At 37.0% G+C, this 18,064-nt stretch overlaps 1 protein-coding gene across 1 annotated transcript in view; it reads right to left on the bottom strand.

The window, feature by feature from the left end:
- Positions 1 to 18,064, bottom strand: part of pcdh15a (protocadherin-related 15a) — a 250,136-nt gene that overhangs the window by 10,733 nt on the left and 221,339 nt on the right. The window contains exons 32-35 of the mRNA XM_052150614.1: positions 14,786 to 14,794; positions 14,274 to 14,384; positions 12,000 to 12,002; positions 1,093 to 1,111 (exon numbers count right to left, since the gene is read on the bottom strand). Coding sequence (XP_052006574.1) covers positions 1,093 to 1,111; positions 12,000 to 12,002; positions 14,274 to 14,384; positions 14,786 to 14,794 — 142 coding nt within the window. The remainder of the gene's footprint in view (positions 1 to 1,092; positions 1,112 to 11,999; positions 12,003 to 14,273; positions 14,385 to 14,785; positions 14,795 to 18,064) is intronic.

Genomic DNA, 18,064 nt, shown 5'->3' with positions numbered 1-18,064 from the left:
CATTTTCTCGCAAAATTATGTATGCATGCGGAAATGAGATAAGACAAGACTTTCAATTTCCTAAGTAGGGTTTAAATGTATCTTTAATGGTTGAGTTTCTATCGCTGCCTTCATCTCATTAGGATTCTACAGGAATTCTCTCACAAGACTTGATTGGTAATCTGAAGTGACAAGGAACAAGGCTGTTTCTTACCTGGGACTTTTTTAAAGAAAAGCCCTTTAAATCAAACCCTGGCCAAACAAAAGTCACCACCATGACTTTGCTATGCATTAGCTAGGGCTATCCAGGGTGGTTGCAAGGGTTTTCTGGATGGTTGCTTACTGTCAAGTCAAAAGAACCTAGCCACAAGATATTTAACCCTATATATGCCTCAGGTCCCTCCTTTAATGTAAATCTATTGGGTTTTCCCCACTCATTTGAATGTCCACCAGGCTATAACTGTTTGATTGTTTTGAAAAGTAATAGCAAACCTCTTCTCCACAGACCACATGTGTCCTTCATGAGTGCAAATGGTGAGAAACTATGAGCCGAATTGAATATGTAGGGGTTGTTCAAATCCTTAACTCTTAAAGGAATAGTTCACCCAAAAATGAAAATTTGCTGATAATTTACTCACCCTTAGGCCATCCAAGATATATCTGAATTTCTTTCTTCATCAAAACAGAATTTAAGATTTCTAGGATTTTGTTTCAGGCGAAGGAGGAGTCCTTTAAACAATGCAAATTAATGTACTAAATTTTTTGACGGTCCAAAATGCATATTTAGGGTGCGTCAAAATAATCTGCACGACTCCAGTCGAAAAAGTTCTTTTGAACCCAAACAAATGATTCTTTTTAGAAACATGACAATACTTATATACTTTTTAAATACAAATGTTCGCTTCAGTACATCTCTGTGACGCATTCATGAGAGGGATGACGTAAGCTCGTTGGTAAGGTCACGCGTGGGGGAGGAGTCAGGAAGCGTGTGGAGCAAATTTTCATTTTTGGGCGAACTATTCCTTTAAGAATGAGCAATACTAATGGTGATGCTTGCTTTAGCACACCACATATGAAAAACAGGCAAGAGGAAATGCTGACAAAATGACTTACCTGTCTGCCCATGCCCCGCCTGCAGAAGGGAACAGAGGTGTTAGAAAAAATTACATTTAAATGTAAATGTAAAATCTGTTGCCAAGCTAAGTACATTTACGGTAGGTTTGTTTCTTTTCATCAAGAGCCTGACCCACTTCTATCTCAATGTTTGAGCATTTCAACACTTGATATCGTCTTTATCACTGGGCCAATATGAAACAACCTTGTTTAAGTGGCAAAGCACTTGTAAGTTTCATAGATGGAAATGCACTCAGGGAAATGGCAGCAATACTCCTGACACAAGCAGTTTTACTAATCTGCTCTACAAAAATATGTCATTTTCTGATGAACTGCAAACGACAACACAAACACACTTGCATCACCTACATACAGAGCTCGAGTTGAGGGGGGGATGCCATCCCCCTTGTTGTAAGAAATACCAAAAAGCATCCCCCTTGTAAAACCATCATCCCCCCTTACTGTTCCCTTTAGATTAATTGTGTCATGTATTACTTAGAACTAACCATGCAAGTAAAATATTTAATTCTCTACGTTTGATAAATAACAGACTTTAAATAACTGTAATTAACAGGTCAAAATTACATGTGTGAGGTTGCCAGATTTCTATAAGTGAAATCCTCCAATAAAATCTTGATACTTTTACAGTTTGGAAATATTCTGCAAGGGTGCCACTTTAGTCATACAATCTGGCAACCTTGATCCAGAAGAGACACCAGTTTTCTGAAAACACTGGCAAACAGGTATGTTGGAGTTTTGCGATGGGTTGACCTGTTCTTCCCAGTGTGTTCAAATGAAACTTACACCACTAAAGGTAATGCACGATTTCAAAAGTTTTGCAGACTTTCAAAAATTGCCAGGAAAACAGTGTTTCCCAAACTGGGGTACGTATACCCATGGGGGTAAGTGAGGTGACAATGGGGGTACAGTACGTGAATACAATTCTGAGGTTTACCGTTCTTTTAATTTCATCACAGTCTAAAATAACATTAAACCCAGTTCATGTATTTCTCACTGGCAAAAATTATTTTGTGTGCCCTCTAGTGTAGAAACACCAAAATGGTTGTGTCATGAAGGTCAGATATATATTTAATGAAATAACCCTATCTTATGCAGTTAAAAAAAATGCCTCTACTCATGCGTTATCCGTCACAAAAGTATCTTTTTACCCAGCCACTGCTAGGTGACATAGCTTAGTGATAGCAAATAAATTGATACTTCACTGTTTTCCCAGACACGTACAGGTCAGTCGTTCATGATTTTAGTTTGTCTGGGATTTTTAAAACGTAATTTGTATTTAAGTTTACATGCATGAGGAGTTTTTGATGGTATAAGTTCATAAGCTTTGATGACAGACATCTGGTGTGGCCAAATAATTTTCCACATTCACGCATAGTAATTTTCACTCACATTTGCTCATACACTAAAGACATGTTTTTACATTATTGCATTATGTTTTTTCAGCAGATGAGCTCCACTTTGCTAACAGTGTCAAATGTGACATAAAATAGCACCTTGAGCTGACCGCACAATTGCAAAGATACTTAACCGCAATGCTTGAAGCCAGCCAGCAATGCCGTACCTGCAGCACACCTCTCAATCGGTAAGCCATTTATTGAATATGTATATGATTCATTTATCATGTACAAAACATGTACTAATATAATGTTTAATATAAGGGAGTTGTTTTACACAGATAATTGTGTTAATTATACATATTTTCAAAATACCTTGTGTGAATGTTATCTATGTGTTAGAGAGGGGGTACATGAAAGGATATTGGAGGGGTACGCCATTGTAAACAGTTTGGGAACCAATGGAGTAGAAAATAAATTGTGTCTGTGACAGTGAGCGAGCGATACAGAAAACCCTTTTCATGATCATAATGTGGATTCTTTTCACCAAATTCAACATAAAATACAATTACATAGAGTAAGAGATCTATCTATCTATCTATCTATCTATCTATCTATCTATCTATCTATCTATCTATCTATCTATCTATCTATCTAGGATTATAATTTCTGTTGTTATTATAATTATAATTTTTTTTACTAGGTTTTTACAGGGCATGAATGGGGAAGATGAGTTAAAATTATAGTGTGTGGGAGGAAGGTGACAGTAACAAATGGTGAAGGATCGACATACACGGTTACTTTAATGTCATGTGAACATGTTCTGCTTATGTATGTACATTTGTTATGTATGTAAATAAAGAAAAGCATTGCTGTATCCCTCAGGCATTCATAAATATACACTATACAAACACAGAACACATTCAGACAAACATCAAAACACCCACATTTAACAATTGGATTACCTTCTGATCTTGTGACAGATATTAAAACACATAACACTCAAATGCAAAAATGAATTCAGAACCAGTGGAGTGGAGAAGAAAACACAACAAGGTGAGTTGAGACTAGGGCTGGGTATTGATACAGATTTTCCGATTTGAATCCGATTTACAAGCCCTTGATTTGATTCTGATTTTGAGTACCAGGGACGTCATGCACCTAACTGTTTTGAGGGGGCACCCGGATCAACCAAACCAAACCCACCACTGCCATTTATGCAAAGTTCATATTTCTGCAGCAAGCAGTATAAATAACAGGAAACAGTATAAAACATGTAGCCTTCCCCTGAATGAGGTGATTACTGTAAATGTAGTTTTCCATGTTCAGTGTAAGTTATATGTATGTTTTGACATATTACAGTTTTACCCTAGACAGAGAACGTAAACAGCGCGGGTTGTCTCGATCCGTTCCATCAACCGCCGCCTTTCTCATGGATACAAAATCTGCTGCCACAGAGGATCCATGTAAAACTGCCTTCCATTACTTATTATTTTTTTTTAATAATAACTGGAAAGGAGAGGAACAGCTGCTTTCTTTAAACATGAATTAAAGAGAGTGTTACACTGCAAAACCAGCCAAACACATTTCAGCACCAAAGGAAATGATCAGTGACCTATTTTAGCCTATGAAAAAAAAGGCTGACTGTTCCACTGAGACAGGCACAGTCAGAAAAGGTTAACTGCACAAAAGTTGATTTAATTAAGCAGCTTAACATCATGCTTTCCCGTATGTGCTCAACCTTCCCTGTGAACGCGATCCAAGGCAGCCACGGGACGCCGCCTTTAGTGGAACATGTGACAAAAGCTTTAATTTAGAATGTGAATAAAGATGTCTGCCACATACACATTCTTTTGTACACACAATAATAATTCAATTTAATTATCAATGGTAAAAATATGTTTTTGGAAGGTCAAATAATCCATTTAAAATCCTCTAGGCTCAAATATCTGAGGGGGCACATGCCCCCTTACTTTGAATGGGCATGACACCTCATTGTGCTAACATATGAAAGAAATGATCCACAAGCGGATGCTTTTAATAATACAGGGGACCTTCTAACTAAGTACTTTATCATTTGTTTTTTCATAATTTTGGTCACATTTTAGCCTTTTAAAAATGTACAAAATCCAAACTTAATGTGCTGCATTTATATATTTTGTCACATGTGAATTTTTTACATGCATAATTGGTACTATTAACAATTATTTTCATTGGTTTGTACAGCAGGTGCTAAAATGGTACTTTCTCTTTAAGAATACCGGCAGTTCAGCAAGCATCACAGAAGTGTTTTGGTTGAGCGCACATTCACAAAAGATTCTTTAACCCATCCGTTTTATGTGTGATTCGAATTTAATGTTTATTTTAGTTGTTTTTGTTCAACAACTGATTGTGAAAAGGATTTTAGAAGAGACAAATGATTGCATGGATCTCGTCATTAGTCACTACATTACTCAATCTCTGGTGAAGATCTGAGTAAAATCTGAACATTTACCAACCAGTGGCTGATCAAAAACCTTTGTAGTTGCGTAGCACAAAATTTGGTTGCATATACGAGAGATTTTCTCGCATTGTAGAGGGTTAAAGTTAAAGATCGATCTTGGGATCGGAACATTTAAATTTTTACCCAGCTCTTGTTTAGACATTTCTTTTAAAGGGATAGTTCAGCCAAAAATGAAAATTCTGACAACACTTCCTCACTATCATGTCTCTAATGTCTTCTGTCATTCAATAGCTTTGTGTTAGGCACAGACTGCAACCTGATGATGATGTCAAACGTATTGGTTGTTGCATTATAATGAAGTTTGATTGTTTTTATGTTTTAAGGTACAAAATTTTGTAACAATGTATGGATATACCGCATTGATAAAAAAATGTTTTTGACAGACTGGGAGACATTCATGTTATTATGCGTGGTGGAGACAGAGTTAGATGTCGGAAAGATAAGAACACATGAGATAGTCAGAGAAAAAAAGAAATTAGGGTTAGTGATGTCAACAGCAGACTCATCGATTGAGTAATTAAATTCCTTTGCTCCTCTAGACATCACAGTCTGTGCTTTCATCCTGCTGAGCCGATTACGTGAATAGACACTCTCCTCTGGACCTTTACATAAGCCCTGATACATCAACTCAACATCCATCCAGCATACTAAACTTATATTATCTTTGATCATTTACTAGCTTCAAATCAAGTTCCAATGCATAGAAAAACTACTACAATTTGTACTGGTTGTGGTCAAGGTCACATATTTGATTTCCAGGGAGCGCACATACTGATAATATGTATAGCTTGAATGCACTGCAAGTTGCATTGGCGCCTGAAAATACATGAAAACAAAAGATTATACTACATTAGCAAACCTGCATTTTTATTACTTATGGGATGATGACAGATTTCAAACATATTTTACGACATGGATGAAGCCGATGCCATCTGTCCTTTAGGAGGGTCTTTTTAAGAGAGGAGATGTCTGTCTAAACGGAAAGCCTGCAGTGATATTGTTGGGAGTTGTTTATCTAAATGCAGAGATATTGACTACGTGTACAGCAGGGAACGGCAGACTGAATGTCCCCTGCCATGCTCCACATAAACGATTAGCTGCACTGTTTAATCTTGAAGTGATTCTCGACTGTTTGAATTTCTAAAAGGGCAAAAACATCCACAGGACTGAGCTGTGGCTAGGGAGCTTCAGGAGGTCTGACACCCCTGACAGCATTTAAAAGGGGTTATTGAGAGTGAAAGTGTGTGGAAAGAGCAGAGGCAGAGAGGGAGAGAGAAAGTGAGCATGTGATGAATATATGTATAGTCTGTATATTCTGAAAAGCACTTTGGTCAACTGAATATTTTTTGTAATTTGTTATAGAAAGAAATAAAGTTGTGATGTAATCAGTGTGGATAAATTACTTAAAAAAATAATCCAGTACAAATTACTAACTACTTATCTAAAAGTATAATCAGAATACGTTTATAATTACTTTTGGAAAAAGTCATCTCATAACTAACTACACTTTACTTTCTGAACACATAACTTTTGTTTTTGCTTGTTTTTCCACAACAAATTCAAAATAATGTCTATATTGTCCTTGTTCATTGTCACACACACTTCAGCTGTCACAGAAACAATTTTTTTTTTACATATGAACAAAAGAATTCACATTTTAATTGTATTACACATAAATCATATATTTTTTTAAATATTTGTAATCAAAAACCTGTACTTAAAAGTAATTATTTTCATTGAAAGTCAGTAAATGTAATCTGATTACAATAATTTAAAATGTAATATAATACATTACTTTTTATGATTAAAGTAATTAGATTACAGTGAGTTTCAGAACCGAAAACTTCCTAATTAATAGAAAAACAGCATTTACTTAAACCAAGCTGCAAAAACAGCATGTTTGTAATTCATGGAACTTGTGACGTCACAAGAACCAAATGCATCTGCATATAAAAACACCTATTTTTCCATCAATGCATCCTTGGCCTGTAAACTGGCTCTTAGTCAGTCACACAGTTGAAGTGGAGAGAGATGGAGCCTGTCATGGGATATTCATCCTAAGTGGACTTACACAGGACACCTTCATGTGTCTGTCTAGATTTAAATGTTTTTCTACATAAACATGCACAGACAGAGATGTCTTTGACCGCTAGATACATATCTCTTGGCCGCTTTGCAAGTGAGTAAACAGTTTCATTCATTAATATTTCATATATCATGACTGTGTGATATTCTAGATGATGCTGACACCCAGTTTACACTGTGTGCGCCCGTTAACGTGACACAATGCAATGGCTTGAGGCTGTCTACACCGAGTGGACACAAATTTTCTAAACCATTTATTTGTGTTGTTAGCAGTAGTAGCGCCAACACATGCAGTGCAAAATGGAATGGGACATCTGTTTACTGTTGACGCAACGTGACACGCCACAACAGATGCTTCCACGGTAGACAGCATAATTGATTATAATGGGTTCTAGTGCTGTTGACGCGAATCACAACAGTGGGCGTTTATGTTGAAGTTTTAAGGAGATGCTTAGGTCAAAACCATGCATTTCAGACAGTGGGCCAGAGACATGATCATTTAATACTAAATTATGACTGTTTTAATGCAAAAAATCTTTACTAACATTATCAGTTGACCTCAGGGAAGATAATAAAACTATAAAAAAGAGCATTTCTAACTCTTTTTACATGATATCTTTAAACTATATTCAACATGAATTAATTATAAGGCACACCCAAATCAGATTATAATCAGTCATCACCTTCATAATCAACATCCAGTAACATTCCTCTCACAATCACAATCACAATCATAATAACTGCTCTTCAATCAAAATCCACCTCTTAACTGTGAAACGCATACAGTATGACCAATGTCAATTAAATATTTTGATAATCTGTATATTATTTTCTCAATTATACAAAATTATAATAAAGAAAAACAAACCATAAACTAAACCGGTAAGAGGTAGAATGTTCTTATACAAATATATTTACTTTCATTACATGTAGGATTTCAATTAAATATGGTTCATTTAAAAAATAAACATGGTCCAACAACATACATTTTATCAATAATAACTGCTGTGATTACCTACGGCACACGGTCTGTGGCCAAATCACAGCAGTGCTGATTTAGGGCCATCTAGTATGATTGTGAGACAGTTCAATGAACAAGTACATAAAAATAAAAAAAATAGGAAAAACTGAGTACGGTCAAAAAAACGCATTTGTGCATGGAACTATTCTTAAGCAATGGATCAGAATCTGCCGTTGCAATGAAGACAGCGTCCAAGCCTTCATTAATAATTAAAAAATGGCACTACAGAAATAGTATCATGGCTTGTGCTGTTTAACAAGTTATTGGATAAACAAGGAAGGATGGATAAACAGTGTGTTTGTGTGTGTGTGTGTGAGAGAGAGAGAGAGAGAGAGAGAGAGAGAGAGAGAGAGAGAGAGAGATGGAGGATGTGCGATCACCAGTTGCCACTCCCAAGCAGAGATGCTGTCAGCTTTCTGAAGATCAATAATATATGAGTTATATGCAAAGAAAAAAAAAACACCACAAAAAACACCTCTGGATTATGAGCTTCTTTGAAGCGTTAATATAAAGTGCTCCTGTGCATTGGACAAAAGTCATATGCACTTTGTTCCACTTCAGATTGCTCTATAGTTTCTGCCTTGATAAATGTGCTTTTTTTAAAAAAATCATATTTTCACTACTGTAAAGTGACATCACTGAAAGAGACTTTAAAAGAGTTTGTTTAAGAAATGGAGTCTCAAAAACGACAGTTGAAGGCAGTTGAGTAGAAGTGTCGGAATCTGACAGGTTGGCCTCTATATCTTCCTGTTCAGCCTCATGCTCTGTCAGCAAGACAGTCTTGGGATTTTTACATCCTCCTTCACAACTAGTGTCATCTATTCCATCTACAGTCTTGGTGGATCTATCTGCATCAGATCCATTAGAAAGGTTCTTAAGGGTCCCATTCAATTTAGGTATGGTATGGGCAGAAACAGGATGGAGTCTGGCCAGGGTGTGTAGAGTCGGAGAGTGGATGGGCAGCCCAGGAGACTGATGGGTGGCTGGGGACTAGGGTGGAGTCCCTCTGTAGAGGTGGAGGAGATAGCAAGGAGCGAGGAGGAATGGGAAGAGAGGGTGTTGGTCTGTCTGCGGGTTCCGGTATGATTTCCAGTCTGACCTCACAGGGTTCCACCATCACGTAGCTGGATATACTAGAGCTGAACTTCCTTAGAACTGGTGGAGTCAGCCGCTGTATCGTGGTTGGGGGAGGGCTCTCGCCATGGCTCCTGGATATTAAGATGCAGGGTGGAACATCCTGTCCGACAGAAACAGGGCTGTACGAGAGCATGATGGCACTGATGAGTGGGTCAAACGGATCCAATGAAGCGTAAGAGTCCCGACTCTGTCTGGGAGTCCGTTCGGCTAAAGCTTGCTGCTCGTAATGCCTGACCTGCTCTCTGACTGACAGCTTTGTTTCTGTGCTACAACCATTCATATCCAGATCTGCATCAAGCTCCTCCTTAATCCCCACCTTAAGCTCTTGCTCCTCCCATTCAGCAGGGTCCCAGAGAGCCTGTCGTCTAAAAGCATCGTAAAGCCCACACCCTCGAATACGGGATGGCAAGGACCAAGACATCATCTGGCGGCTAGAACTTGCTGGAGAAGGTGAGTCACTGTCCAAAAAGCCTCCCAGCTTTTGCACCTCAGAGTTGGGCTCAGGACTGCTGTGCACCCCATCCTGGTGAAGAGGGTTTTGGTTGGTCAGAGGCTGTTGATCCGAAAGAAAGGTGATGTTACTCTCTGATCTGGGATGCTTGTTGTGCAAGTTGCTGTTTCCAGACTGTTTGTGTGCATCAACAGCGCAAAAGACAAAAGCGCTTATGAATTTCTGTAGATCAGCCTCTTTGATTACAGACTTCCTGTGTTCGCTGCAGTCCACAAAAGAGGAAACAACAGGAGAAGTGAGAGAGATTGAAGCATGTGTCAAAAGACAGAGGAAGGAATTGAGGGAGAAAACAGCAATGGGACGATGGCTTGCTAAAGACCCACTATCCACAGGACTTCACAGAAAGAGCTCGAACAAACAAGCAATTTTTTAAACATACTGTATAACATTCATGTTTCAGTAACTACCTCACAATACGATACACATCATGATACTTATGCCATGATTCAATACATCACGAGGGATTACAAAATCATAATTTGATCCTGATTGAAATCAGAATCAGCAAATGCGTGATGGCCTGTTCATACCGCCTGCGACATTGCGCACCATAGTGACACAATACTATTAATTGTCAATGAGAGCACAGCGACTTCCTTTGATACAAGCTGCCATGACCATTGGCGACAGAGATCATTGTGACAAGTGACAAGACAACTTTAGAATATTTAAAATATATGTCAATGACAAGTGACATTCGCTAGAGAATACCAATGAGAGTGAAGACAGTGAAGGTCACGTCACCCGTCTGCTGTGAGTGAAGACATTGGAGACAAATAAAGGCAAGATGGAGGAGAAGTTAAAAGCTTCTCTGACCGATTTCACCATTTTATATAAATTGCCTGTAAACACATGCATGGATCTGGTCTAATAAAATGATGGAAAACCGTGTTGGCAGTGTGTTTGATTCATAAATTGATATAAAGTTCATCTTGTTTAATGTAATATTCCAAATCCAGCTTTAATATCTGCACAGCATTAAAGGTGCCCATATCGAAGCTCTGTTTTTCCAGCTACGAATTTCAAAGATCAAACTATAACACCTATAAACCAGACAGACATCTCCATATCTACTGAGATAATCTAAGTTCAAACGTCAATCAAGATGTTCTAGGACGGCAAGTCTCAAAGTGAAGGACGATTGATTAGCGGTGAGAACTGCCCACTACAGGTTGGTGGTGAGGGGTTTATCTAGCTAAACTACAAAATGCTTTAATCCTCTATAACTCAACACACATAGATCATTGCTTTATTTGAAGGTGAAGTGTGTAATTTCTGAGCCACTAGCGGCACCAAATGGAATTACAGAAATAGTGTTTTTTTTATTTTTTTTTATATAGTGATTGTTTTATATAGAGTGTGTTTTGAAACACACCCAGTCTTCTACAGGCTAGCCAGATAGATAGTCCAGCCCCAAATTCATGCCATTGGTTGAGCCAATATTGCTGGCTGGGATGCTAAAAAATATTAGCCACAGTGTTAAACTTTTGAGGTGAATCTACCTAATAATGGCTTCCTTATAGTTGTCTCTGCATCTTAAGCTGGGATAAGAGAAAGTATTTTAATGCTTAAAAAAATACACACTTCACTTTTCAAAAAGGAGATGAACTTTCTGTTTTGGATCTAATGAAACAATAGTTTCAGTAGCTTCTATGCTAACTATTGTTTGGATCTAATAAAGTTTCATTAGGTCAAACAATAGCTAGTAGAGCAGCTACTGAGGCCGATTCACTGACATGAAACTACAAAACACAACTGTGAATTGAGAGGGATTTTAAAATACACTGATAACATCATGTAAGGAGGAACAGTGAATACAGCAGGGGTATACAGAGTATTTCATGCTACTCACTGTAGTTCAAGACTGGAAAACACATCAGAGCAGATCAGAGAATGAAAGAAATGTGAGAAAAAAAAGACATGCAGATAGACATGAGTTTGAGATGAGTTTCACAGAGAGAAACATGAAAAAGATAAAGGGGAATGCATGTGCGTAACTGTGTCATTCTTGAATGTCGATGCAACCACTCATCTATTACCCATGTGATGTAAATGTGGATTGTATGGACATTATGGATGTCCATACATTATACATATGATAAAAACTGCATAAATAGTTTCAGTTTCAAAGAATATACTGTATAACAGGGAATCTCACAAAACTATGCCTTTTGATTTAACGTGATTAATTATATATATAAAAAAAACGTAATTAAAAAATGTATGCAATTAACCATGTCCCTGGACCGTAATAAGGATTATTCCTTCCATCTGAGCAATTCAAGCTTAGAGTACCTCCTTTTTTATCCAGGGGGCTGTAAGCGAAACTTGCTGTAGGCAACGCAAACCACAATCACTGAGATCAGACAACAAAATGAGAAAATGTTCGTGTACAAACACAGCTTGATGGAGCGCAAATCCAAAGGCAGGGATCTCAAGATGACACAGCGACCTAAAAATGGTACGTTTATGATGTGACGCAACTGAGATGCTCCAAAAGCTAAATAAACAATATATTGCATGCTTAAGACACTTTTTGTATATATATTGTATATTTGCGAACAGCAAAAATAGTTACATTTAAATAATTATAAATAATAAATATATATTTATTATTTATAATTATTTAAATGTAACTATTTGTGCTGTTTGCAAAAATGTATGTATTTATGCGATTCATTTGATTAATCGGCATATCATGTAATCAATTAGATTAAACATTTTAATAGATTGACAGCCCAATTGAAAACAAGGTCAAAGTTCAACCCAAAGTCAAAATGATAAAACAAATAATAATAATAATAAAAAAAATACTTTGTATACAAAATTAAGCCTCTTTTTGGGTTTTCAACAATTTTCATTTATTTATTTTTTAGCACAGTTTCAAATATTCTCATTACTGTATATGTGAGGACATGGGTGATTCTCATTAGATTCTCATTACTGCTCTATAATGCTTAATTGTATTGAAAAATACAATATTTATATTATTATTAATAAGAAATATAATAATTATTGAAGCAAAATATAATTTTTAATTTTATTTTGGGGTGAATAATGATCTGGACATGTATTATTTGTATTTATTTATTGGTTAGTTAATTTTTTTTATAATGTAATAATCAGCCATCTCAAAAAAACAAACAAATAAAAAATTAAAAAACTCTGAGTCACAGAGTGAATACTTAAGGACTATTTTGTAAGGTTGCTGAAATTCTACTGTTTTTATTCATATCTGACAAAGCTGTGAAGCAATAACACACACACACACACACAACCAAACAAATCACTTTCTGTCAATGTTGTTAAACGGCTGTTAAAGAAAACAGCACAGCAATCTCAGCATATATTCTAATGGCTTCTACAAAAAAATCACTTATTTTTTGCTGTTTATTTCTGTTTGTAGTTACATTTGTTTTGATTGCATAAAATCAAAGGCACTTTAAAAGTGTTTACCTGAGGTAATGATGTAGCAATAATATTTTAATCTATTAACATTTTATTCCAGTTTTAGTTGGAGATGGACTACAGCATTAACGTCTAGGTTGCTGTTGTAACCTTCGTTCCCTGATGGAGGGAACGAGACGTTGTGTCGAAGAAGCAACACTAAAGGTCTCCCTTGAGAGCCTTGCACATCTCTGAACTTGAGAAAAAACCAGTGAGAAATTGGCATGCAGAATCTCCATGTATAGGCTTAATCTTAAAGCCAAAAGCACAGATCATTTCCCAAAGAAACAATTACCTCTGGGATGGCAAAAAGGAACACTCTCTTCCTTTGGAGAGCATCACGTCTTTATAAGGAAAAACACATTACTTTCTCAAATGAAAAATCAGGTCAGTGCATTAAAGCGATATTTCACCAAAAAGGAATATTTGGTCATCATTTAATCACTGATTTTTTTTTTTGTGTGGTACACACAATTCGATTTTGCAGAATGTTTTCGCAGCTTTTTTTTTTTTTTTTTCAAATCTATTTCACGCAAAGATGCCTCTTTTGTAGTTTTTCACGCATGCACAGTCAAAGCTGCATCTCAAGAGACATCACACAAGATTAAACTTTAATGACTTTAAAAGTCTTTGTTTCTTGTGACTGATTGTGACAGACATCATTTGAATATGTAGAAGCATAAGTGAGATTTTAGAGCTAAGTCGGATGGGAAGATTTTAAGCAAATAACAACTCACACTTCTATATTTTTCTTACTCAAAGCAAATCGTATGACTTCAGAAGTCTTGGAATACAACACACAAGTTATATGGACTAATTTTATGGTGATTGTTTGTCCTTAATGGAGCATGACAGACCAAATCTCAATCCACTTTCATTGTATGGAACAGCTCTGACATTTTGCAAAACATCTTCGTGTTCCACCGAAAGAAAAAAGAAAATATAAACAGGTGAGCAAATGATACATTTATATTTTTGGGTAAAATATTCTTGACTTGCCCTTCAAATACACACACTTCTGAAGACATCCACACTTTCTCCAGTATTTACAAACACAAACCAATCTTGCTCACTGTCTCTCTTCTGTCTCTCTTGAAGATTGAAGTTATTTTGGTGACTTACATGCTGCTGTCTCCCAGCTCCTCATAGAGATTGATCGGAGTAGCTGCTGTCGTTTTGCCGACAGGTAGTGCCATTTGGATACGGGCGGTTTTGGCACACTCGGCTTGCCTCCTGCAAATCATACAAAGAAGAGTTTCTCTTGTTCAAAAGATTCATTCCAGCCGTGTTATTGGAAGATATGAGGTCTGGAACACCAGCAAATCTCATTTGATCTGTTCCAGCTCCTTTTATTCATACAATGTAATATATTGTGGGTTATTCAGCACCTTTCACACTGAGATGATGTGTTTTATTAGGATGGAACTAAACTCTCCCTCTTTGTACTATATGAGGTCATAAAACTAGTCATATATGTTCATTTTCAAAGGTCTCTATTGTGCTGAAATCAGAGAGGACCGGAGAAAGCATATCCTTCCCTGCTCATCTCAATTCATCCATTGAACTGAATAACGGGACTGTGAAAGTACACAGAGTCCGGCGAATAATTCATCAAATAGAAGAAGCACACTTACTCTTTGAATCTAGGAGAAGGATCCACATGCAGCCACAGGAAGTGCAGGGAAAGAGGAAAAGAAATGGAGATTTATTACATAATTAGCACAGCAGCAATTCCTCAAAACACACTGGGTCAAAAAGCACACTGTCTGCATTGTTTTAGGACTTGATTCACTAAAGGTACTGGTGCAAAAAGACCCAAACGATTTGCACGAAGCAATTCCTGCAAATGGTGCAGGTCGGATTTAGGATCAGGCTCACTATACTAAGACTGTACAGCATTTTTGGCTCTTTAAAATGCAGAAAGTACGCTCATCTGCTCATTGTGTCAGGAAATATGCCCAGTTATAATGCTCTTCTCCAACATAAGATTAACTAATGTTACTATGATCAATAGAAAATCTTCACAAACATCTTGTAAATAATAATAACAATGGGTGGTAATGTCGCAATGTTAGTAAATTGGCCCCACAGGAAGATATTCATTAAAACTGATTTTCCAGGCTTTTCTTAGAACCAAAACATGTTCTTAGTGTTGAACACATGAAGCCTTCTGGAGTTGTTTTGGATGCAACTCCTGCTTCAGGGGTGTGTGTGTGTGTGTATTAATGATTCATGCTCCACTTTAAAATGTGATAAGAGCACAGGATAACCCCAGTTTATCTAACATCTTCACTGCTTAGAAACAATACAGCTCTCCACTCTCCTTCCCCACTTTGTATTTCTTGCACACGCTCTCTCTCATCCTGACCCTGGGCATCCTGCAGGCTATCGGAGATGTGGCCCTCTCAACATTATTTATTTAACCAGAATGCAAACTCAGAGGATGGCATGAGATCTTGTGTTGCGATATACACACACTCAGTAAACACTCATGTCAGCTGCTGGTAAAAACATTTGAAAACAAACTATTAATATATCATCCAGCTTAATGCACTCAACTCACTGAATTTAAACTTAATGCTATGTAAACTGTGAAAATATCTGTATGAAGTCAAACGTGTGCGGAAGTATATTTCCTCATTTTTTACTCCATTGGCATGTCAAAATAAATCTTAAATAAAGAGTTCTAAGCCTTGAACCAAACCAACCAGCTCCAAAATGAATGAGCATTATAACATTAGGTTCAATGCAAGAAAGTATTTGAAAATAGAAAAAAAACTAAGGTATAAAAACTGTGTGCTTAATGGCCCTGTTTCCTCCTACTATTAAGATACGTTTTGGGTCATCCAATCACATGCGATCTAAACTGTTTTGAGATCGGTACACAAAAAACACATACGAATGTGGTCAAAAACGCAAAAAACGTGTAAACGCTAATCTGTCCTGTATGCATCCCGGCAGCAGTGAAGCGCCGCCCCTCACCTGTCAATCAACCGCTGCACTCAAACAAGACTTTAAACTTTCCTGGCTACAAGCAGCTTTAAAAGGAAATTACCATCCGATCAGAAAATTTAAAAAAGCGGATAACTACACACTTACGAGAGCTTCATGGATCATCTTTACTGTGTCTAATATTAACACAAATTACAAGCACGAACACCTGAAGCTCCTTAAATACAGGTAATCCACTAAAATAACTGATAATTCCACTTGACATTTTGCATTTGTGCTTAGATTAAATTTCAAGCGCATCTGGGAGAAACAGCATGCTGTTTTGTTTTTGTTTGTTTGCACTTTCCTTTTCTTTTCTGAGTTTCTTGCGATTTAACATCATGCAGTAACACATTGGCATAGTGATTGATGTAGGTCATCATGAAACAGAGGCCCTCCGCTAAAAATCTGAATACTGTACAAGTGGTCATAGAAGACGCATTTAAACAACCAGGTGTAAACAGTGATGTGTCTCATCTGACCATATGTGATCGGATCACCCGAGATACATTGTAATACCAGGTGGAAACAGGGCCAATGACTTATATGAATGAATGAACTACACTTCCCATGAAGCACTGTGAATGACAAAATTGAATCAGCCACGACAATGAAATAAAAAATCTATTACTAATAACCCATTTATTTGGGATTTAGGGATGTTATAAAATATTGACATATCGATTATTGATCAGGACGTTATGTAATCAATAAATTTTTTGAGCATCGATATATTAACATCAGTCGATATTTAAATTAAGAGCCTAATTTGTGTGCTTTCAATTCATTGCCAGTTGCATTCCATTCAATGTTGACTGACGTAATATATTTTGGAGACCACAAGGGGGCGACATAAAATGTACTGAAGCCGGTCCTGGCATGGAAGAGGCAAAGGTATCACACACATTATGAGCTGATGGCAATCTAAAGTAACAAAGGTTTTTGTACTTCAAGAATGAACAAAGTTACATTGATGAGTTGCAGGTTAGTGTATGAAACTGGTGTAACTGTGCAAACTGAACAATTACAAATGTGACGAGCTGTCAAACCACAAAAAGGCATACTCGTAACTTAAAATACATTGTGTAGACTCTATGAAAGAGCCATCTGGAAGCCTACTGTTGCGCTCTATAGCAACTTTTGCACACTTTGGTGTGTGTGTTTAGCTTTTTATTTTCCATTCAGTAATCATCCATCTGTTATGTATTTAACAGCTGATGACAGACTCATTGGCGTGTGCAGGAGACCACACTCGTGCTCTCTATCTCTGAGTCAGTGTGTGTCTCTCTCTCTATCTCAGAGGAACTGACATGTATGGAGAACAGGCCCACATGCTAAATTGTCGAGGGGGTTCCTGATGTGCGATGGATGGAGTGAATGCTGGGGATCTGTCACAAATGCCAAGAATGAATCTACTTTAACACAGAGCTGGCTGGGAGATTAGTCTGGGTTAGCATGGCTAATTACTAAAAAAAGAGCCATTTTATTGGCTGCGCCAATTACAGCTTTCTCACCTCTTTCTCTCTCTCTCTCTCTTTCTCTCTCTCTCACATGTTGTTCTAACCTCTCCTCTTCTATATCAGAACTTTAGAGGTTACACATGGAGATGTACAGTACAACTGTACAGTAAAAAGTCTACATGAATTTGTTATTTTTGGTTGTCCATGGAATTTGCTAAAATTTTAAAAGTCAGTATATGAGCAGCTCTGGGACAGAAAGTCAGAAAGAAACAAGATTTTAGATATAAAATGTATATTTTTTTATTTTTACTGCCACGCTAGAGGTTTACAAATCTAGAATAGCCAAAGTTTTGACAATCATTGTTAAGTCTGGTCCATTGCAGATTATTCTGGTCAAGAAGCAGCTGTCTGACATGTAACGTGACTAAACGCTTTCATGTACAGTACGTGATGTTTATCTCA

This window comes from Xyrauchen texanus, chromosome 20 (genome assembly GCF_025860055.1).
Source record: "Xyrauchen texanus isolate HMW12.3.18 chromosome 20, RBS_HiC_50CHRs, whole genome shotgun sequence".
Classification (NCBI taxonomy): Eukaryota; Metazoa; Chordata; class Actinopteri; order Cypriniformes; family Catostomidae; genus Xyrauchen; species Xyrauchen texanus.
Note: the sequence above shows the minus strand (reverse complement) of the source record. Positions and strands in the feature narration are given on the sequence as shown.